The sequence below is a fragment of the Bubalus bubalis genome, chromosome 23 (assembly GCF_019923935.1).
Source record: "Bubalus bubalis isolate 160015118507 breed Murrah chromosome 23, NDDB_SH_1, whole genome shotgun sequence".
In the NCBI taxonomy this organism is placed as follows: Eukaryota; Metazoa; Chordata; class Mammalia; order Artiodactyla; family Bovidae; genus Bubalus; species Bubalus bubalis.
The window spans coordinates 51,335,845-51,358,550 of NC_059179.1; the positions used below are offsets into that span (position 1 = coordinate 51,335,845).

Sequence of the window (22,706 nt, forward strand, 5' to 3'; positions counted from 1 at the left end):
GGGAAGCTCGTATTTCCAATGCTGCTCCATTTGAATTTATTCCCTGGTCATTAGCGCTTTTTTAAAAAAAAGAAAAAAGAAAACGGGAACAAATATGCGTATATATTGAAGAAAAGAAAAAATCAAACACAAAAGAGGGGACTTGTCACCTCATTATAATCAAAGATGAGCTCTTAAAAAACTTCTTATGGTGAGTTAATTATAGATTCACAGGAAGTTGCAGAAACAGCACAGGCAAACCCGGAGCCCGGGCTGGAGCTGCGGCTGGGCGTGGACCTGTGTGCTGCAGGCCGCGCCACGGGGGGCGTCTGTGTGATGTGTGTCTGTGTGCAGCTTCTGTGTCTATGCTTGTGTGCCTGTGTGTTTGTGTGTCTGTGTGTATGTCTGTGTTGTTTCTCTGTGTTTGTGTGTGCCCATGTGTTCGTGTCTGTATGTCTGTTTTGTGTCTGTGTGTGTCGGTGTGTGTGTGTGCATGTCTGCACGGCAGGGCACGGCGCAGTGTTCTCCCACATGTAGATCTGTGGCTCTGTCACAGCCAGGGTGCAGAATCCGCTTTGCCCCAAGGCTTCCGTGGGCCCTGTTCTCTCTGCTGTTCTGAGCTCAGAGGATGTTGTGTGAACAACATCACAGCGGGTGACCTTGGTGTTGGCTTCTCCACTCAACACGATGCCCTTGAGGTCCAGTCCAGCCACGGGTGGCTTCGTTTCCATCATGGGCGTCCCAGCAAGTAAAGGCACTGTCTGCTTAACCACTTGAGGTGGAGGCCTTTGGGTTGGTTCTAGTTTTTGCTGTAATGGGATGAAGCTGGCAGACACATTCATGCGGGTGTTTTTGTGTGAAGCTGTTTCCATTCCTCTGGGACCCATGCGGAGGCTGGCTCAGGTGCTAAGTGCACACGCAGGTATGGAAACCTGCCAAGCTCTTTTCCAGAAGGGCGGCTCCGCTTCAGATCCCTTCCAGAGACACGTGGGAGACCAAGGATTCCTGGCGTGTTTGCTTTGCCATTTCCAGTCCCTTGATTCAGGGGAAACGAGGTCTTGGCCCCAGTCTCCCTGCTGGTTCCTCTGCCTGCCCCTGCCGCCAGCCTGTCCCCTCCTGGTCCCCACAGCCCTGCGGAGCTGGGTCTGCCCTGGACCTGTCAGAGCGCAGACCACGCCGCCTCTGCCACGGGGCCGGGACATCAGGGCTGCCAAGTCCCACACCAGCCACGCCACCAAGGCATTTGCAGTAGACACCCCAGCCCTTCCCATCCCTTTGGCAAAGCCCCACGGGGCCAATGGGTGAGGTCCCGGGCTGGGCCCCTGGGCGTCCTGAACACACGGTCACCTCTACCCAGAATGTGAGTCCCACTCCCGGTTGGAAAGCTGGGGCAGGGACGCCTGGGGGCTCAGGTCATGGCCACACCCTCCCTGTGAGTTTGGAGGTGCTGGCATCTGCGCCAGACGGGGGGCAGAACCAGGCTGGTCCCTACTTTGGGGGCACAGAAACACAGTTCAGAGGTGATGAAGCTGTTTATTGAAGCACTTGGACAGACCCATGTCCTCATTAGGAGCAAAGGCATGGAGGCCTGGGGCCCCAGGGAGAGCCTGGAGAAGCAAGGGCCCCCGGGTCCAGGCAGCTGTGGGGTAGGCCCAGGTACCCCCACCCGCCCCCAGAGACTCCACCCCCCACCACGGGGCCCTGGCTCCACGGTGGAGATGCACAGGCATTGCCCTGTGCAGAACGGGGTGGGGGCTCCGCTGCACAGCCTGGCAGGGGTCTCAGGAGGAGGCTGAAGGCCCCTGGGAGCGGGCCGGACGCCCCTCACACGATGGCCTGGTGCGGCAGCCCATACAGGACCGTGTTGAGGGTGATGGGGAGCCGCTCGGAGCCCTGCAGCTGTGGCCGGAGTGCCGCCGGCCGGTCCTTCCAGGCGTGCAGGGACTCGTCTGGGGAAAGCGGACGGGCGCGCGATGCAGGCTCACGGGGACAGACACCTGGGGCCAGCCCGACGGAGGGGATGGTGCCAGGCCCTGCCTTCCAGCACCGCCCAGGTGTGGACGCCGCAGAGCCACGGGCCACCCTCACCCGCTCGCCCGTGCAATTGCTGCCTCACTCACACACCCTCACACTTGCTCCTACACGCTCACTCACACACCCGCTCACACACTTGCTCATACACATACTCCCATACTTGCTCACTCACGCACACATTCACTTAGGCACACACACACTTGGCTCACTCATGCACTCACTCGCTCATTCAACAAGCATTTATTGTTTGGCAACGACCTCCCTGGCACTGTGGACCGTGGGATTTTAAACTTTAGGCTCTTCTGCACCCTGTATTTGAAGACCTCATGAGCTAGGCTAACTCTTTCTTAGTTACAGCAGATTCTTGCGTCAGCATGCTGCACTTGGGTTTTTCACACCAGAATCCACGTGGGCGCTGTCGCTACACGTGGATATTAGGGTTTCGTTTGCACTGGAGGATTGGGTGGGTTTCCTCCCCAAGAGCGCCCCGGGGGGCTTTTCAGGGTGTGAGGACTTGAGCCTTTTGAAGATAAAGATGTTCTAGTCATTTGCGTGTTTCTCCCTAAACACACTGGATGCCAGATTTCGCACAGGCTATGGGCTGTTGGAGGCTGAGGGTCCCCAGAAACAGGAGGAGTGAGAGCCCCCGAACCCCAGACCGAGGGGCTGGAGGAGGAGAGGCCATTGCTAGTTACCGTGGTGGGCAGCTTCACTGGCTCCCGCCTCCTGAAGCAGGCGGGTTGTTCTCCCGATCGGCCTGCCAACCGCCAACAGATCTAGAGAAGAATCAGCCCTGAGATGGGCCATCCGCCCCCCAGGCCCGGGGAGGCCGCGTGGCTGCAGGACTGCACAGCAGGACCGGAACCACTCACTTTCCCACAGGACCCGGGCCCGCATCGCGTTGTCCTGCAGGACCGTAGGCCACTGGCTCGCCACGATGCTCCCGACCCCCACCAGGCTCAGGAGGATGGCAGTCTCGACTGGCTCCTCCAAGGACAGCTGGAGTTCACTGCAGGGGACCAAGATCGTGGGCCGGCACGAGGGGCCCGGCCAGAGCCTCCCCGTCCACAGCCCGAAGAGCACCAAGTGTGGGACCCAGGAGATGGACTCACCGTCCTTAAGCTTCTTGAAAAGTCAAGATTCCACCCGCCCGCCCACCACCAGCCTCCCCACGCACACAATTAAGTGCCATTTAGCAAGAAAAGTCATTCCGGGGACCGGCACACTCTGGATGGCTCCCTGCATGGGGGGAGCCGCGAGGGGAAGCATCCCCCGCAGAGGGTGGTCTGCAGCCCCGCTGCCCGCAGCCCCTGAAGCCCTGGGGGGTGTGTGACGGGTGACGCGGGGTGCTGGAGCCAGATGTCCTCCCCACTGCCCCCTCTGTCTCCGGTCCCAAGCCCAGCTGCCCAAGGCTCCGGCCAGGCCTGTGGTCTGGGGGCAGGTCACAGCGGCCCAGCTGCTGTGGGGGGCAGGGCCACTGCCCCAGATGGACATCCACCGCTCACACGCCCCCTGGGTCTCCCATCAGCTTCCAGAGGGGACCCCTGGCACCTCCTGCTCTCCGAGGACTCTGCGTGGCGCCGCACACTCTCGTAGGACTGGGCCAGGTCCAGCAGCACCACCATCTGGCACTCTGTGGTCACAGGCGGGACTCATCGGCGGGGTGCCCGGGGCGGGGAAGGGGGGAGCCCTGTGGGCAGGGTGTCACCCAGGGCACAGGCAGCTGTGGAAACGCAGCCCCCTCTGCCCAAGGCTCGGACTTTGGTCCATTTTCTGGGCCACATGGGCAAGCTGGTCATTTGCCTTAGGGGCTCCACACCTTCATAGTCTCCCTAGGCGGCCAGGCCAGGCAAGGAGTGAGGGGCGGGAAGTCCACCCGGGGGGCCTACTGCATCTCCCGACCTGCAGGAGAAGTCTCAGCTCCCAGCTGCCCCCACGAGGCGGTGGCCTTCTGTGCCCACTGAAACAGGGCCCGTGTTGGAAATGGAGCACTTGGGTGTGGGTGTGAGAAAGCCCCATGGACGGAGGCCGACCCCCGCCCAACCTGGCTGTGGGCCGGCCTCAGGGGCCATCCCCAGGGGAGCCGACAGCACAGGCTTGGCTGGGGGTGAGGTGGGGGCGGGGCACGGGGGCACCTGGGTGGGGCAGGGTGATGAGGTGCCAGTGGACAGCGAGGAGGAAATGGGAAAAGGGGCCAGAGCCTGCAATTCAAGCAGAAGAGCTGGGAGCGGGGAGAGTCGTGACCAGCACCTTCCAGAAATGCCAGCCCAGCCCTCCTGGACTCTGCATGCTCAGTCGTAAAGGGTGAACTGCCCCAACTCCAGAGTCTGGGCTCTCAGAGAAATGAAGGAGGGGGACGGAGGGCAGGAGGGGCCTCAGCCCCACCCCCAGGCCCTGCTGTGCGGTCCTAAAGCCCCCAGCCCTTCGTCAGAGGACGGGAGAGACCTGATAAGACACAGGGGGCGTGCTCTGTCCTTGTGCGAATTCGACCTGTGCCCCGGGCCGGTGGGTTTAGCAGAGAGGCGGGCCTCCGAGGTCTCACCTTCCAAGTTCATGGCGGCCAGCCTTTCCACTAATATGTGCGATAGGAAGTTCTCCATCCCGTAGAAGAAGAAGCCTGTGCAGCTGCCCAGAAGCTGCTCCCACTCGGCCTGGCTGCCAAGGCAAGAAGAGGGAGAGCGGGGTTGGGGAGGCGACGGGGCTCGGGCCGCCACCGTGAGCAGCCTGTGTCGCGGTCCGCTCCAGCCCTCCCCCGGGCGGTTACTCTGAGAAGCAGCAGAGGGACCTTCCTGCATCCCGGGAGCCCAGTTCCCCGAGGGCGTCGGCTGGGACGAGCCCGGCCGGCAGCTGGCCCCACGCTCGCAGGCCCCGCCCAGACCCCGCCACGGCCCCGCCCCGCTCAGGCCCCGCTCTCCACGGCCCCGCCCCAAGCCCCGCCCCGCCTAGGCCCCGCCCCGCCCAGGCCCCGCCCCAAGCCCCGCCCCGCCTAGGCCCCGCTCCGCCCCAGGCCCCGCCCTCCCAGGCTTCTTCCTTCAGGGCCCCGCCCCCGACACGCCCCTCGGCGAGGCCCCGCCTGGAGGCCCTTGAAGCCGAGCGGGTGGGCGCGCACCCGCTGGGCACTGGGGCTCTAGGCGCCTCCGGGCAGGGAGGAAGGGACTGAGGAAACAAGGGGTCAGCGCGGGAGGGGAAGGGGCCTCCCGTGGGCACAGCCCAGAGGCCAACCTGGGAAACTGCTTATTGCCCAGGTGCCCCGTCCATTTCGCAGTGAACGTGTCTCGGAATCTTTCCAAAATTTCCCGGGTCACGGAGACAGGAGTCAGCATTTCTGCAACCAGAATGGGATGGTGACAAAACGGGCGTCGAAGGTGCGGACACGGGGTGGCCCTTGGTGTGGCGGGCGCCCGGGGCCTGGCTCCTCACAGGCAAGGGGGCCCAGGGAGTGGAGGGGTGGCGCTCCTTCCCTCCTCTGTGAAGATATGAAAACCAGCTCAGCCAAAGAGCCAAGGAATTGTCCCAGAGCCGCGGGGGCGGCCCTCGGCCACAGGTCCACACGCGGGGGCGGCACCTTGCCAATTCAGGGGTCCCTGTCACACGCTGTTAACCTGCCCTGGCTGCAGACGAGAGTGAGGGCGGGTCTCGGAGCACATGGCCACCGCCCCCCTTCCCCGGGGCAGTGTAGCAAGAGCTGGCCCAGAGCCACATGGAGGCAGAGGCTCAGAGGCCAGCACCCAGGCCTGGATGGTCCCAGTGCTGTGGGTGGTCCCTGGCAGGGAGCGCTCACCTGGGCCTTGGGCCTCCTCATAGGGGTCCACGACAACTGGGCCTTGGTTAAGGAGAACTAGGCCCCAGGATCCGTGTCTGGGGCGGGTGAAGCATCAAAGGATACACTTGAAGCTGTCCGAGTCGACGAGGACGCAGTGGGAGGGGACGATCCGGGGTATGCTGCCCTGTGACGACAGGCAGGAGTCCCTGAGGGTGCAGCCTGCGGGCAGAGCTGACCCGCTCCAGCCAGGGGCCGGGCCTTGGGCTCCCCAGGCCTGGGGCTCAGTGGGGCCTGGACCACCTACCTTCCTGGCCTTCCGTATTGTGCCTTTCTTCTTGTGATCTTTGCCTCTGCTCTCCTTCTTCATGTTCCCCTCTGTTGAGATAGTAACGGGAAGTGGGGTCACGGAGCTAGACAGACGCACAAGGATTGACTGCACCAGACACCACTGCATGGTTAATTTTATATTATGTGACTCTCACCTCAGTGTAGAAACAAGTAGTGAGAACAGCTGGTTTTAATTTTGGTAAATACGAAATGGCAGTAATTTCTCCAATGTAAAGGCTCCCAGGGTTGGGAAAGGCCTGGGCCAGGAGGTCTCAAGAAAGGAACAGTTGCCAGAGGCGCCCAGGCCCGCACGCCTGACCATTCACACACCATGCTGGGCACCTGCCAGCGTCCATGCCGCCTGGCGCACTCACCGCGGGCGGGGCACTGCTTGCTGGCTGCTCTGCCTCCTGAGAATGTACACCGTCCGCTCCCTGCCCGTCCCTCTTCTGGTGGAGGGAACTGACCTCTGCGGAGGCCTCCAGCTGAGCACAGATGTGAGCGCTGACGTGGGGGCGCTCTGCTGAGTCCTGACTTTACGGGGCACATGGGAGGCAGCCTGCCCTCCCTCAAGATGAGGTGTTCACTCCGCTCCTGGCTTGCTAAGAATTTCTGTTTTGAATACCTGCATCATCTGAGATGTTTATAGGTTCATTTTCCCTTTACTCTCTTCACCTGTGACATCTGTAGGTTTTAAGGTCAGACGGGGTGATGAAATGTTGTATTTTTCTTTCCTATTCCTAGGCAGCTCGGGTGTCAGGGTCGCCACTGACCAGCAGAAGATAGCCTTTTTCCTTCTACCTGGGAGATATGTACAGACTGACAAGAACGGTTTCTTGGAATTTTGGTAGAATTCAACAGAAAAAAAAGGTAAACCTGGTATTTTTGTGGGGGAATGTAAATCTGTTGATCGTTCTTTCTTGGCTATAAGGCTGTTGGGGTTTTCTTTCCTTCTTGAGTCTCGAGTTCTTTTCCCTAGGATGTTGTCCAAAATTTGCATAAATTTTTGAATATATTGCACAAAGTTGTTCACAATATTCTATTATCTTCAATCTCTGATGCTCTTTAGAATTTGTGTCTCTTTTATTTCTAATATTGTATATTTGTGCCTTTATTTTTTCTGGATCATTCTCACAAGAATGTGTCTATTTTATGAGGTTTTTTTTATTTTCTCAACCAACCAATGTTTATCTTTGGTTCTAATTTTGTTGGTGTCTGTTCATGTATTTTTTGTAGGCTTTCCTTTGCTTTCTTCATTTTTTTCTTTTGTTTTTTGTTTTTGCTGTTCTTGCTCTAACTTCCCGAATTAGATGCTCAGCATAAAGCCTCCAGCCCTTTTCCTAACATAAAGGTAAAAGATCCTTCTCAATTCTGCTATAATCCAGTCTTTTTGACATTTCTATGGTCGCTTCTTCTGAGTCCCATGAGCTATTTAGAAGTCACTGTTATAAAATTTCTAAAAGTATGGGGATTTTAAAAAAATCCATCTTTTGGGAGTTGATATCTGACCCAGTCACACATGGCCTCAGCCTGTTTCTCTAATTTCTAGACACAAGGTCCACGTGTCCGCGAAGCTGAGTTTAACTGTGTTGCTCAAAGCCTGTCTGTGCTCTTTCTGCTCATCCGACTTGCAGTGGTGGATGCGGGCTGGACTCTCCCATCTTGAGCGTGGGCCCCACAGTCTTGCCCCAGGTTCTTGCTACTTGTGCTTCCCACGCTGGGGGCTCTTTGGTCACTGAGTGATGGCCCTGCCCTGCGGGAGCCCGAGGCTACAAAGGTGGCCCCGCTGCAGTGAGAAGGTGGCCCTCTCAGTGGCACCCGGCACTTCTCTTGTCTGTTCCTCTGCTTTCCTGCTGCCGTGGCTCCTCTCTGGTCAGGAGTCTCTCGCTCAGACAGCACCTGACTGGCATGCTCTGGCTCACTCTGCCCTTAGTGGCAGGTGGGGCCCACTCACCTTTTTGGCTCACGATCCAACGGACGAGTCCCGGCACCTCGCCCCGTGTTCTGTGTGTGGGTCTCCGTCACTGGCCGCTTGTAACTTGACTGAGGTCTTGGTTCACCTGTTCTCTTACTCATTTCCCCTCTTTACTGGTTTGGAATTTATACACCAGTTGTCTTCTTTTCTGGTTAGCCTTAAAGGTTTGCCCTGAATAATTAACATTCAAAGAGCACTCCTGCAGCCTGAGGGCTCCAGGGTCTGAGAACTCCTCACTCTGGGGTGTGCAGAACCCTTCTTTCTATCCCCACTCAGCACTGCTTCGGAAGGCAGCTCGCATCCACGCGCTGTGCTCGCTGCGTTACGGTGGGAGTGTGCTCGAGTGTCGCTGCTGCTGTAACACATGACCACAAACGCAGGGGCTTCCACAACAGCTCCAGAGGCCAGAGCCCAAAAGGGGCCCCACTGCGTTAAAACCGAGGCGTGGGCAGGGCTGGGTCCACCTCAAGGCTCCAGGCACAATCGGCAACCTTGCCTTTTCCAGTCCCTCCGTGCCCGCCCCCCACCTGTTTTCAGGACCCTGGTGATGGCACGGGGCCACCCAGACAATCGGGACAATGTCCCCATCTCAGGATCTGTCACTAATCACACCCTGAAGGCCCTTTTATCATGTCGGGCCGCATCCTCTTGGGGCCTGGGGATCAGGAGAGGGACATCTCTGGGACGTTGCCCTGCGTCACCGCCGGATGCCCACAGGATGATCTGCTCTTCCAGACAACGCTGGCAATGCAGAGCAGAGCAGGAAGGCCCTCCAATAATGGTGTGCAGACAGCTGGGGCCTCACGCGGAAAAAAGAAAACTAAACCCTACCTCACACTGTACACAAAAACCAGTGTCAGATGGAAGGTAGGCAAAAGCATGAAAGGTGAAGAAAGAGACATACAGGACATCACAGAGTATCTTCATGGTCTTCAGGTAAGAAAATATATGTTTTATTTTAAGACCTCATAAGCATGAGGTGTTACGAGAAGATGGATACACTGGACTATATTCAAATACTTTGTTCACAGAGAGGTACCAGGCACAGGAGTGAAGAGACCAGCTTGAGGAAGATCACTTTAGACAAGTGATCAGAAAATGTATGCAGACCTAACGAGCAAAACCTGGAAAACCCAAGGCAAACACTGGCAAAAAACTAGAACAGATTCTCACAAAGGCATCAAATAGCCCATAAAATGTGAAAGGGGCGGGACTCCCAGCAGCAGGGGTGCAAATGGGCAGGGCTTGTTCCAGGCTCTGCCCGCCCAACCCACTCCTGCTCTTGCTCCGAGTGGGCCAGGAACCCGCGCTCTCTTCTGTCCTTAATTTCTGGCCCATTAGTGTCCTTTGATTTAAGCTGATTTCCTTAAAGAAGCATGTTTGGGGCCAGGCCTTGCATTTCCATTCAGGGAGGGGACCTTCACCTTTTGATCTGGGTGTTTTGACCTGCACGGAGACTGATTATTGGTGTGTTTGGGTGCAAACACACCATCTTGCTGTTTTATTTCTCTTTGTCCTGTCTGCTCTGCTCCATGTCCCCTCTTCCTGGCCTCTTCTGATCAGTCCTGCTGCTTTATGAGTCTGTTTCATCTTCTTCATCGTTTACTAGCTGTACGTTTCTGTCTCTGTGTGCAGTTGCTGCGCTGGTCGCTGGTCACGGTCGGTCAGCACACGACCCTCACCCCCTAGCCTTTGCTGCCCCACACGTGCCATTTATATAATACTGTAAACCCCATCACACATTGCTATTAATTTTTAATGTCAACATCTCTTAAAGAGATTTTAAATTAAGAAAAAGTTTTAACGCCACCCACCCCTTTCCAGCTTCTGGTGTTTATTCCTTTGTGTAGACGTGGACTCCTACCCTTTTTTCCCTGCCTGGAGAACATGCTCAGCCTTTCTTGTGGGGTAAGCAGGCCTGCTGGGAATAATTCAGCTCATCTGTTTCTGAAAAAGAATTTTGCCACTGTTCTTGAGAGTTATTTTTGAAAATGTCCACACTGATAGATATTTCTCTAATAATTTAAAGACGTCCTTCACTACTTGTGTCGTTTCAGTTGAGAAGCCTGCTGTGCCTCTTGTATTTGCTTCTTGGTACACAAGGTATCTTTTCTCTTTCAGTTCAGTTCGGTTGCTTAGTCAGGTCTGACTCTTTGCGACCCCGTGGACCGCAGCACGCCAGGCCTCCCTGTCCATCAGCAGCTCCCAGAGTTTACTCAAACTCATGTCCATTGAGCTGGTGATGCCATCCAAACATCTCATCCTCTGTCATCCCCTTTTCCTCTCGCCTTCAATCTTTCCCGGCATCAGGGTCTTTTCCAATGAGTCAGCTCTTTGCATCAGGTGGCCAAAGTATTGGAGTTTCAGCTTCAGCATCAGTCCTTCCAATGAATATTCAGGACTGATTTCTTTTAGGATGGACTGGTTGGATCTCCTTGCAGTCCAAGGGATTCTCAAGAGTCTTCTCTAACACCACAGTTCAAAAGCATAAATTCTTCAGTGCTCAGCTTTCTTTATAGTCCCAACTCTCACATCCATACCTGACTACTGGAAAAACCATAGCCTTGACTAAACGGACCTTTGTTGGCAAAGTAATGTCTCTGCTTTTCAATGTGCTATCTAAGTTGGTCATAACTTTTCTTCCAAGGAGTAAAGCGTCTTTTAATTTCATGGCTGCAGTCACCATCTGCAGTGATTTTGGAGCCCAAAAAATAAAGTCTGTCACTGTTTCCCCATCTATTTGCCATGAAGTGATGGGACCGGATGCCATGATCTTCATTTTCTGAATGTTGAACTTTAAGCCAACTTTCTCAGTCTCCTCTTTCACTCTCATCAAGAGGCTCTTTAGTTCTTTTTCACTTTCTGCCATAAGGGTGGTGTCATCTGCATATCTGAGGCTATTGATATTTCTCCTGGCAATCTTGATTCCAGCTTGTGCTTCATCCAGTCCAGCAGTTCGCATGATGTACTCTGCATATAAGTTAAATAAGCAGGGTGACAGTATACAGCCTTGACGAACTCCTTTTCCTATTTGGAACCAGTCTGGTGTCCCATGTCCAGTTCTAACTGTTGCTTCCTAACCTGCATACAGATTTCTCAAGAGGCAGGTCAGGTAGTCTGGTATTCCCATCTCTTTAAGAATTTTCCAGAGTTTGTTGTGATCCACACAGTCAAAGGCTTTGGCATAGTCAATAAAGGAACTCTCTTGGTTTTTCAATGATCCAACAGATGTTGGCAATTTAATCTCTGGTTCCTCTGCCTTTTCTAAATCCAGCTTGAATATCTGCAAATTCACGGTTCACATACTGTTGAAGGCTGGCTTGGAGAATTTTGAGCATTACTTTGCTAGCATGTGAGATGAGTGCAATTGTGCGGTAGTTTGAGCATTCTTTGGCATTGCCTTTCTTAGGGACTGGAATGAAAACTGACCTTTTCCAGTCCTGGGGCCACTGCTGGGTTTTCCAAATTTGCTGGCATGTTGAGTGCAGCCCTTTCACAGCATCATATTTTAGGATTTGAAATAGCTCAACTGGAATTCCATCACCTCCACTAGCTTTGTTTGTAGTGATGCTTCCTAAGGCCCACTTGACTTCGCATTCCAGGATGCGAAGGTCTGGCTCTAGGTGAGTGATCACACCATCACGATTATCTGGGTCGTGAAGATCTTTTTTTGTACAGCTCTTCTGTGTATTCTTGCCACCTCTTCTTGGCTCTTTTCCCCTTGGCTGCTTGCAAAATACTCTACCGCTGGTTTTAATCACTCTCACTACAATGGTCCCTTTGTAGCTTTCTTTGTTTCTTGTGTTCGGATTCACTGAACTTCTTGGGTCTGCAAGATTGCAGTTTTCATGAAATTTGGGGGAAAGCTGCTGATTATGCACTCACATAATCCCCAGAGCAAGCTCCTCTGCAGGCACATCCAGTTACTGTACCTTGCCCAGCAGCTCACTGCTGCTCTGTTCTCCACAGTGTTTTTGTCCTGTTTTTCCCTCAGTTTGTTTTTTCAATCTCTTCAAGCTCACTAGGCTTCCCTCCTGCCATGCCAGGCTGCAGTAATGCTGCCCAGGGCATGTCTCTCCTCAGCAGAAGCTCAGTTCGGGTCCACGTCATGTCTTGCGCATCTCTGCTTACCGCACTCCCCCTCCCACCACCTCCCGCCACGCAGGCCGCAGGTCCAGGGCCGCCTAATGGTCTGCTGGCTGACTACCACCTGCGTCGTGTCTGCTTCTGCTTTTGACTGACTTTTCTTTAGGGGTCTCTGAAAGCACGTACTTTTTGATTGGATGTCAGACATTTCACGGAGAAGGCAATGGCACCCCACTCCAGTACTCTTGCCTGGAAAATCCCATGGACGGAGAAGCCTGGTAGGCTGCAGTCCATGGGGTCGCTGAGGGTCGGACACTACTGAGCGACTTCACTTTCACTTTTCCCTTTCATGCATTGGAGAAGGAAATGGCAACCCACTCCAGTGTTCTTGCCTGGAGAATCCCAGGGACGGGGGAGCCTGGTGGGCTGCTGTGTACGGGGTCGCACAGAGTCGGACACGACTGAAGCAACTTAGCAGCTTAGCAGCAGACATTTCAGATTTTACCTTGTTGGGTCCTGGATTTTTTTTAATTTTGAAATTAAATTTAATTTTTACTTTTTAAAAAAATTTTTAAACCTTATTTTGAGACACAGTTAAGCTACCTGGAAACAGTTTGATGCCTTGAGGCATATTTCAGCTCTGGCGGCGGGACTGAAGCCGGCTCCCCTGGCAGAGGCAGCACCCCTGGCCCCTGTGCCTGATGCGGGAGCCATGAGCTCTTGTGTTTCCACACACACCTGCGCTGACTGGCTTGCAGCTGGGGACGGAGGGGACCCTCTGCGTGTCTCTCTTCCCAGGATCGCATGTGTCCTCAGCCCCACTCTGCTCACCTTGGGGAGACCGCTGGGCTCTGCCTGGGCCCCCCTCACCTGTGCAGCCTGAGACTCTCTCCAGGCGGAAAGCTGGGGCTCACCTGCCTGTCTTGGGGGTCGCTGGGCCCACTGCCTGGTTGCCAATATCTGCAAACTGGTGCTTCATGTATTTTTGTCTGGGTTTTCGTTGTTTCAGCTGGAAGGGCATATCTGGTCTCTTTCACCTCATTCTGGGTGAAAATAAAAGTCCAATCTCTTTGTTTTTAATGTTATTTGACATTTATCACAGTGAAACATACCTGGAAACCACAGGGCACAAATGGACAGCCTGGAGAGTGTTCACACGCCCTGCACGCTCATGGAACAGAATGTGACCATACCTGGCTCCCCCTGCGCCCAGGCCAAGCCAGGCCTCCCGGTCGTCTCCCTTGCCGCCTCTCACCATCTAACCGATGACCAACTATATCGTTGGCTGGTGAACACCAGTCCCGTCCTTAGAGACAGAAGTTTGTGAGGCCAGGAGGGAAGTTAGGGTCCTGCCTGGGGTACGTTGGCAGCTGTCAGAGCACTGGCTCATGGAAGGTGCTGCCTAAACACCTCCAACTGCGCCAGGGCCTCGAAAAGTGTGGCAACTTAGATAACTGCCTTTTCACAAGAGTTACACTCTCTTATCGTGAAAGCTGTCTACACGTTTCAGGTGTCTGCCGGGCTCTTACCTGGCTCCTCTCTGCGGAGGCGATTGCACAGCATCTGGAGAGAAAAGTCCCGTGACAGCGAGGAGACCAGCCCGTCGTCGAACACGGAGAGCCCTTCCAGCGGCAGCTCCAGCAGATCCCTGTCCGCGATCAGGATGACGTCGTGTGCGGCCTCGGGTTGCACTGTGGCGGGGGGGACGCAGCTGCTACCGCCCCCTGGAGGCACAGACCCCTGCCCCTCACACCCCCAACCCCACCCCGTGAGGGACTTGGGGAAGAGGCTGAACTGGGCACAGTCAGGACCTGGACACAGCCCGGGTAGGGGGACAGCCTGTCCTCTGTGGTGCCAAGGGCCGCCCACGCTCCGTGGGCACTCCTGAGGCAGGTGCTGGAGCCTCGGCTCCTCCCACCAGGGAGCCCCTTCAGGGACAGGCAGTTGCGCTAGCCCCCCTCCCCGAGGACTGTCCGGAGCAGGCCATGGCCGCTGGGGCAGCTCCGTTAGAGGAAGGGTAGTGCTGCTCCCAGAACCCCGCAGCCACTCCAGCCGTCAGCCCCCGAGGGTGACGGTGACATCGCCATGGTCTCTGTCCCTCGGCCTGCCCAGGCGGGGCGCCTGAGGGCAGGGTGGGCAGCGGGGGGCTGCACGTGGCCCACCAGGGCACCGATCAGCGCCGTCCAGAGCGGTTTCTGCCAGCCTCCGTCCCACAGGCCAGGCCCCAGGCCCCGCTCACCCTGGGACAGGGACGCTTTCCTCTCCTTGTCTTTGCCCTTGGTTTTTCCAGAATCTGCAACAACCATGGGGATTGGTGCTCTGAAAGCAAAGGCACAGATTCAGGTTGAAAAAACCCATGAACACCACTGAGAAGGGGCAGTGAGTCCTCAGGCGCAACGTCTCCAGGGCAGCATCAGGGCACGAGGCTCCCCATGCTCCCTGCTGGGGACTCGTCTCCCGAGACCGGGGCATGGACATGAGCACATTGGAATCAGGACACTCTGACCTGCTGGCCAATCAGGGAGTCCATGCACTGACCCCTCCAGCTTCCTTCCCCCCCAAACCCAGATCCACAGGGCCGGGCCCTTTGCCAGGCTCTCCCCTCCCACCACACTCAGACTAGAGGGCAGCGGGGCTCCGCGTGGCAGGGACGTCCCCCAGAAAAAGTCTGGGGTGGGGCCAGACTTCCCCCCGACAGCAGGCAGGCAGAGCCCAGCTTGTGTCTCCGAGGGCCTGTGCTCTCTCCAGTTCAGTCCGCCGCCCAATTCCACACAGAAAGAAGCCCGGGGCTGAGGCCTCAGAGTCCCCAAGAGGACACAGCTCTGCCCGCCCCCACACCCACAGCCAGCCGCTCAGCTAGCCGCGGGGCTCGGGGGCGGAGGCTGAGCTGGCTTTTGCATGGAGCCCCCTGCCCGCCCACCCTCGCCCTGGGCGTCACACTGCTTGGGACCTGTGCACACCTGTGGGGACAGAGGGACGCCGTGCCCCTCCGCCCCCAGGGTTCCAGCAGTCTGGCTGGAACTCCGTGCCTGAGCCCCTCGGGAGGCAGCCCTGGGCAGTACCTGGGCTCCGGGGGGCAGCTGAGCAGCGGGAACAGCGGCTGCAGGTACTGCTCCATGGACTTCAAGACCGCCTCGAACCTCGGCAGCGCACGGTCCTCCCCCATCGGGTGCCCACCTTCCGACTCCTCCTCAACCCAAACAACCGCGGAGGTCAGAAGGTGTCAGAGGGGACCCTGTCCCCAGGCGGCCAGAGGGAAAGGGCCAGACCCTGTAGGCGACCCCCAGGAAAGGCCCCGTTCAGAGCCAGGGCACCCTAGCCTGCAGCACTATTCTGGTCCCCGCCCTACCCGCGGGCTCGGGTCTCACCAGGCCAGCGCTCAGGGCCATGTCCCCACTGTAGGCCTCGGCCTGGGCCTGCTCCCGGAACTGCTGGATCCTGGCCAGCAGGCGGGAGAAGTCGGCGGGGCTCACGGCCACCCGAGCCACCTTGCAGGAGCCTGCAGAGACAGAGGCATGTCCCCACACTGGGCCTCGCAGACTGCCCTTCAGGCCGAGAGCACTGCGGACGGAGCCCTGTGCACCACCAGACTTGATGGGGGGTGGCAAGCTATGGGCAAAGCTTTGGGACCTTCCCCAGGAGTCAGCACCAGAACCCCGCTGGAGGGGGGACAGCCAGAGAGGTTGGGAAGGAAGGCAGACAGAAACTCGGCCTCTGCAACGTGCCAAGGCTGCTCTGCAGACACAGTGAGGGGCCAGCAGGGAGCGGGGGGTCGGTCCCCCGGCAGGGGACAGGTGGCTGGTACCACTCCTGTTGACGTTCAGGAGCGGGGACAGGCCCTCGGGGCACCAGGAAGTAGCCAGGGGTCCTGGGACAGAGCAAATGGCTCTCTATCTGTGGTTGTAAATGAATGGGCAGGTGGAATGAAGAGCTGAGGCTGAAGAAGGAGCTGGAGAGGGAATGTTGGGGGGGGGTCTCCCCAGTGAGAGGCACATGGGCCAGGCTCTGCTGCTTCCACCTGATGCCCCCTCCCTACCTGGGAAAGATGCCTGGATGGGGGCTGGCAACCCGGGGAGGGGGGTGGTGGAGAAGTCTCAGGTCTCCGTCTGTCCCGCCCTCCCAGGGACGCCCCCACTCCACAGAGGACGGTGCTGTGCCACGACTCACCCCCTGTCTGGAGTATTCTGCCTTTGGCAGCAGGGATGGACTTGGGTTTGTCGTAGGAGGCGCCGTACAGATGGGTCCTGTTGGCAGGACAGGGTGGGGTCCCAGAGGAGCCCAGAAGAGGCAGACTCGGTGCCACCCCCCCGACATGAGGCCCTTCCTTGAACCTCAGACAAGTCAGGACATGGAGTCACACAGCACCCCACCCCCCCGCCCCGCTACCCAAGGCCGGCAGACCAGGGGTTCTGCTGCACTTCAACCATGCCCTTTAGGCCAGGGCTGTGTGCTGGCAGGATGCGGCACTGTGCCCAGCCCCCCGCCGTCATACCCGTCAGCCTGGGCACCCTGGCAGAGGGACGGTCCACCCACACCATCCCAAAGGGCGGCCCACCCTGGCCTGTGCTGTGTCCACAGCGACCGCTGGAGCAGGGGGCAGGGTCCTGGGGAGCAGCTGGGGGACAGGGGAGAAGGCCTCACCTGTCCCTGCAGTGGTGCAGAAAGACGATCCGTATTGTGGGGGGAATGTCATTCAAGAGGTTAAAGTGCTGTTCGGTGACCCCGAGGTTTTGCCAAGCCTGCGGGTGACACTCGGGGTCAGTCCGGGCCGGCGGCCGCCGCCAGGGGGCAGCAGAGGCACGCGGACCTCGCCGCGGGCACCGCCGGGAAGACACGGACCCAGCGCCGCGGAGGGCCCGGCGGCCCCGCCCCTCCGCTCCGCGCGGCGCCTCCCCCAACCCCCAGCAGACACAGGCCCGGAGGCCCGCAGTCTCCCAGCCGGTAGGTGGTGCGGTTCAGCCCCTTTCCTGCGGGTCTGCAGCAGGAGCCACAGGCAGCCCGCAGACCACCCCCAGAGAGGAGCCGCTCACACCCTCTCCCCACTTTCTGATGAAATGAGCTTCAGGTTTGCAGCGACTGACCAGTGTGCACACTCAGGTCCACTGCAGGGGGCGCGGGGAACGCCTGTTCCAGCGGAGCAGACGGAGCGAAGCAGGGGGAGACCGTGCGCCCCAGTCTGGGGGATGAGTTACAGGGGCCAGACCTCCTCCGCTCCAGCGGCCACGCCCAGCGTCCGGGGTCCCTCCAGGCTGGCACCCGTGGCAGCTGACCCTGTTGCCCTTTACGCCTGCAGTGTCCCACGGGGGAGCCACAGCCTCTCATCCGCCTGTGGCCAGTGGGCACTAATACTGCTGTGACGTCTGTCCTTGGGGACCACAGCCCGCAGGGAGAGTTGCTGAGTTGAACTCACTTGCCAAGGGGCTACGTGCGGACGGAGCCTACCCCCACCCCCACCGGGGCCCTCTCCTCTTCAGCCCTGGGTGTTTTCCGCCCCTCTGGTGGACGTCCAGTAGCACTTGGGCAGGGTTTTAAGTTTTGCGTTTCTCTGATGACCAGTGAAACGTTTTAAAAGTTTACTGGCCGTTTGGGTATCTTCTGTGACAGTCCAGCCTTGTGAATTTCCTCTATTGGAAGCTCAGTCTTTCTCTTCCTGAGAGCGGGCCGCCTCCTTTCTCTACACAGGATTCCAGCTCCCGGTCACTCCGGGAGTGTGCTGGACCTCTGAGCTCTGCCTTTGACTCCTGGGCTGTGGTTCTGATGAACAGAGGTTCTTCACGTCCGTGCAGTGCAGCGTGTAGTAAGTACCTGCTTCCTGGTGATGAGGAGGCTCGTCTCCGAAAGCGGCGTCCGCGAGCTCTGCTGTGTCACCTCCTCAGGGGGAGGCACCGTCCCCTCCCCGCCCAGCAGTCGCCCTCGATGTGAGTCAGGCGTGCGTGGCGGGCCTGTTCCTGGCCTTTCTCTGTCGTCTCTTCCGCCGCTTCAAGCAGGTCCTGCTATCCTGTTTCAGAAGCTGGCACTTCCTTACATCCCCCAGACGCGGCTGCCTCTCTGCTTAGTCAGTTCTTTTTGAATTTTCCTTAGAGACGTTTGTGGTTTTGGGGGTAGAGACCGTGTGTCTTTTATTGGGTTTTCCTTAGGTGTTTGATTGGTTTTGATGGCACTGAAAACGGTTATTCAGACACCGTCGCTGCTTGTAACTGGCGTACGGAGCCGCAGCCACGGCACAGCCGGCAGCCGCGGCCTCCCACCGTCTGCATGTTGTGTCTCAGAGACGCTGACTTTTGAGGCCCACAATCATGCTGACTGTGAGTACAGGTTTACTTCTCCCTTTTCAATGCTTCTGCCCTTTATTCCTTTTTCTAGTCTAACTGTTCTATTGAATAGAAGTGTGATAGCTTTCTTGTGTCATTTCAACTCTAGGAGAAAAGTTTTCAGAATTTTTCTGAAAATTAATGTATAGTATGATCTTTGCTATAGAGTTTTAAAGATATTCTTTATCAAATTAAGGAAATTATTTTCTTAGTAACATGGAAACATACATTACCATATGTAAGCCAGAGAACCAATGGAAACTGCTATGTGACTCAGGGAACTCACACCCGGGCTGGGTAACCACCTAGAGGGGTGGGTGGGGAGGGAGGGGGCGGGGCAGGGGTAAACCCTTGGCCGATTCATGTTGGTGTTTGGTAGAAACCAGCACAACGCCGTAAGGCAATCACCCTTCAATTACAAATAAATAAAATTATCTCCTATCTTGATTTTTTGAAATCACGGGCTGGTGTTGAATTTTGACAGTTTTTCTGCATCTATCAAGATGGCCTTATGATTTTCTCCTTTTCCTCCTGTTAATACGGTGGACTATATTGAACGAGTTAAAATACTGGACTGCATGGTGCACAGCATCTGATCCTCCTGCATTATCCCTTCACAGTCGCTGGGCCTTCTGGCTGATACTTTGTGTCCACGGCGATAAGAGATTTTTCCCCGCATGTGAGGTCCTCGCTGGGTCTTCAGTATGGAGTCTCGTGGGGCCTCTCTGAAGAGAGTCAGGGAGTGTTCTTCTTGCTCCTGGTCCCTGAAGGATCATTTCTTCCTTCAGTGTTTGGGGGAATTTGTTGGTGAAGCCAACTGGGTCTGGGACTGTCTTTGTGATGGTGTTAAGGCTTCACTTCTTGAAGAGAGATTAAGTTATTCAGATTTTCTATTGTCAGCTTTGGTAGGTTATATTTTTTGAGGAATTTGTCCATTTCATTCAAATTGTCAAATTTATTAGAGTAAGGTTATAAAAACAGTCTCTTATTAGTTTTTCGATGTCTGAAGGATCTCATGATGTCATATCACCTATCCTGAAATTTCTGTCTTTTCTTCGTCAGGTCTTCCTAAGTGTCTATCAGTTTTACTATTGGCAGTCCGCCCCTGGGAACCCATTCTTGCTGTTACCGATTTCCTCTGCCGGAGGCGTGATTTAATTTCATGGTTTCTGTTGTTCTGTCTCTCACTTGTTTTCCTTTTTTCTTAAATGTTTTTATTCTAGCTTCTTGAAATCAAAGTTTAAATCAGTTTTTTAAGGCTTTCTTTTTGTACTCAAGGGTGTATTTTTCCCTAAACCCTGTTTTAGACAAGGCTCCTAGGTTTTCATATATAGTATTTTCATTCTTTAAGTCAATTTAAAATATTTTGTAAATTCCATTGTCATTTCTTCTCTGACCAATTGATGATGATAGACATACTGTTTAATTTCAAGGAAATTGCATTTTTTTTTACATGTATCTTTTAGTTATTGATTTATGTTTTAATTTCCTTGTGGTTAGAAAACAAACTCTGAGTGATTTCAGCACTTGGCATCTGCTGAGGCATCCAGCGGCCAGCGACGGTCCACTTGGTAGAGGTTCCACACACACCTGGGGGGGGCAGGTGCGCCTGCTCCTTCCTGGCTCCTCGTTCCATGAACATCGGGCCATGTCCGTGCAGGCCTCCTGCACTCGGGGACGTTCCCGCACACTTCTGCAGGTTGCTGCCGATTCATTTTCTCTTTCTACCAGCAACTGCCAGGATGGGTCCAGCCTCCCCACGGAGCCGAGGATCTGTCTGCGGCTCCTGTTTGAGTCGGTTCTGTTCACACATTTGAAGCTGTGTCTCTGGTGCTCACGGGCTGGGGACGCGGGTCCCCGCTGACTGGCCGCTGGGGCGTCCTCTCCAGTACCGTGTCTCAGCAGAAGACTGCCGGGCTTTCAACTGATGAGTTTTCCCAGGGTTTACAGACTGCCTCTCACCTCCTCCAGGCTGGCCCTGCCCTGCAGGAGAGGGGATTCCTGTCCCTGGGTCACGGCAGGGCTCTTGGCCTGGAGACATTTCTGGGGTGTCACATGGGAAGGCACTGGAGGCCAGGGCTGCCGCTAACACCCCCGGCACACACAGTTACGGCCGTGCACAGAGAGTCATCCCATCCCTACTGGTCAGAAGGAGAAAGGCAGCCTGGATCGAGGGGTGCGAGGTCTGCCCACACCAGCGGCCATGGAAGCCCCACAGAGGAGGAGGGTGGGCTTGACCAGAGTGTTCTGGCCTGTTTTCTGTATTCAATTTCATCAAGTTTACTTTCTTTAGTTTCCAATTCATATTTGCTAGTCTAAATAAAAGAGGAGGTTCTATTAGCTACCATGCTCTGCAAATTTCTTCCAAAATTAAATTCTAAGACTTGGCTGAATATAAAACATTTCCTCAAACACAGCATGAACTGAAATGGACCCCCCTAGAGCCCCGTCCTCCCGATGGTCCTTCACGACCTTCGCAGGCCTGGGTGTCTGTACTGTGAGTTTGCGGAGTCCAGCCAATGCTGAAGGTGAGCTCTCTCCCCGCTGGGCCCATGAGAAGCTGCAGCTCAGAGATGGGGAGTGGCTCTCCCAGAACCACACAGCAAGCGGGAGGCAGGGCCGGGATCTGCACCTGGTCCGAGGGCATCTGCAGAGCTGCGGGGCGGGGCAGGCTCAAGGGTGGCCTCGGCTGGTTTACCTTGGATATGGCGGCCAGTCTCTGCTCCACGCTGGCACACAGGTTGGTGGACGTCCTCTCCTGGCGCCTCAGCCTGTCCTGAAGCTGCAGCAGCGCAGCCAGCTGTGAGCTGCTGGTGTTGGCTGTGGCGGCGAGCAGGACATCGCGCATCCTCTCGGAGGCCGAGCAGCTCTGAAACAGACCGCGGAGGCTGCCATGGGGGCCTGGGCACTGTCCGTGGCAGGTGGGCACCCAGGCGCTCCTCCAGGTGGCTGGCACAGCCTAGAGGCCGGGCGAGGCGGCCTTCACCGCTGAGCCCGCGGGCCTGCCGGCTCAGGACGCAGGGAGGAGAGTGCTCTGCTCTCCCGAGCCCCAGGAACACAAGCCTGGGGGCTTTCGCTGCTCGTGCGCCCACGGGAACTGCGATGGGGGGCCGGGCCCCCTTCTCCAGGTACCTGGGGTGCCTCCTCCAATGAGCACTGTCCTTAAAGCGGAGCCCAGTCGTAGCCTGGTGGGTGGGACCGCCGGCAGAGGGAGCACCGGGGTCTCCGGGGGCCTCCCTCTCCCCAGTGGCCAAGGGGGGGCCTTGCAGAAGGGGCCCAGAGCAGAGCACACCTGAGACAGCGCAAGGAACTGGCAGGCGGTCGCGGGCTCCAGGATGCCCATGCACTCCACCATCTCCAGGCTGGCGGCCGCAGCGATGTCCAGGAGGTTGCTGCCCAGGGCCCCGTGCAGGCACTGCAGCAGCACCTCGGACGCCTGGGCCAGGTACTGCTGGGCCAGCACCACCCTCCTCTGCGGGGGGAGCTCAGACTCAGGCGGGCTCTGCGGGCCGGGCGGCCTGGCGCTGGGCGGGGGCCGGCGTACCCTCTGGTCCCAGCCCTTCCTCCGCTCCTCGGGGGTGGCCCTGAAGGACGGCAGTTCACTGTAGAGCCCTTCATGTTCTGGGTCCTCCTGGTTGACCTCCAGACCCCTGAGGCTGCTCAGCTCAGCGGCCCCCTGCAGAGGACACCCCTCCAGTCAGTGCCTGGGGCAGTGTGGATGCGCGTCTCGTCAGGACCCCTCGGTGAGGGGTGCGGCAGGTCAGCTGCAGCCCATCCTTCGCTGATTTAGGTGACCGGTGGGGGCCTGGCAGAGAAGCTGGCACCTAGCAGGTGCCGCAGGGAGGAGCCTTGGCATGCCCGTGGGGTGGCCTTCTGTGCCGCGCCCCTTCAGGCTCTGCAAATACCCTCCCTCGAGCACCAGGCCTGGGGGAGCCGGGTGCCCATCTGCCCCAGGGGCCCAGGGGCCAAGGCTCCTCTTGTCTCCTCTGCAGGACAAGGCACCCTGAAGGGGTCCTTGGGAGGCCAGAGGGACCTGCTTGGGGGGCAGCGGGCCCAGGAGACTCAGATTGGGGGAGCCCTGGGTCTGCGAGGATAAGACAGAGATGGGTAGCCCCTCCGAGCGGGCGTGTGGTGAGCGCAGCTTCCTTGACGGACGCCCGCTCACGAGGCGCCACATGTCTGGTCTGTATCTACCTGACTCAGAGCCACCTTTTCAGGTGCTCAGTGAATA

General features: G+C 57.0%; 1 protein-coding gene and 1 long non-coding RNA gene across 13 annotated transcripts in view; one reads left to right on the forward strand and one right to left on the reverse strand.

The window, feature by feature from the left end:
• Window positions 1-1,495: 1,495 nt before the first annotated feature.
• The window catches only part of CFAP46 (cilia and flagella associated protein 46), a 99,495-nt gene continuing 78,284 nt past the window's right edge, over window positions 1,496-22,706 (reverse strand). For 4 of the 11 annotated variants that reach the window (XM_025273827.3, XM_025273830.3, XM_044934931.1 and 1 more), the window contains 17 exons: window positions 21,768-22,151; window positions 21,174-21,344; window positions 16,806-16,903; window positions 16,332-16,408; window positions 15,533-15,663; window positions 15,227-15,354; window positions 14,404-14,483; window positions 13,694-13,855; window positions 6,081-6,151; window positions 5,900-5,960; window positions 5,795-5,830; window positions 5,236-5,338; window positions 4,556-4,668; window positions 3,565-3,646; window positions 2,886-3,022; window positions 2,709-2,789; window positions 1,496-1,928 (listed from right to left, as the gene is read on the reverse strand). In XM_025273827.3, the coding sequence (XP_025129612.3) occupies window positions 1,804-1,928; window positions 2,709-2,789; window positions 2,886-3,022; window positions 3,565-3,646; window positions 4,556-4,668; window positions 5,236-5,338; window positions 5,795-5,830; window positions 5,900-5,960; window positions 6,081-6,151; window positions 13,694-13,855; window positions 14,404-14,483; window positions 15,227-15,354; window positions 15,533-15,663; window positions 16,332-16,408; window positions 16,806-16,903; window positions 21,174-21,344; window positions 21,768-22,151 (2,040 nt within the window). In that variant the 3' untranslated portion in view covers window positions 1,496-1,803. Of the gene's footprint in view, window positions 1,929-2,708; window positions 2,807-2,885; window positions 3,023-3,564; window positions 3,704-4,555; window positions 4,669-5,235; window positions 5,339-5,794; window positions 5,831-5,899; window positions 5,961-6,080; window positions 6,152-13,693; window positions 13,856-14,403; window positions 14,484-15,226; window positions 15,435-15,532; window positions 15,664-16,331; window positions 16,409-16,805; window positions 16,904-21,173; window positions 21,345-21,767; window positions 22,152-22,706 lie in introns of those variants that run through there. The other 7 variants (XM_025273828.2, XM_025273838.3, XM_025273829.2 and 4 more) reach the window with 6 other exon arrangements.
• LOC112581529 lies at window positions 16,915-20,815 on the forward strand. 2 transcript variants are annotated; one of them, XR_006640501.1, is made up of 4 exons: window positions 16,915-17,105; window positions 17,847-17,961; window positions 18,302-18,469; window positions 19,976-20,815. It is a non-coding gene; the product is annotated as an uncharacterized LOC112581529 (long non-coding RNA). The 2 variants fall into 2 exon arrangements; XR_006547858.1 differs by having other exon boundaries at window positions 18,302-20,815.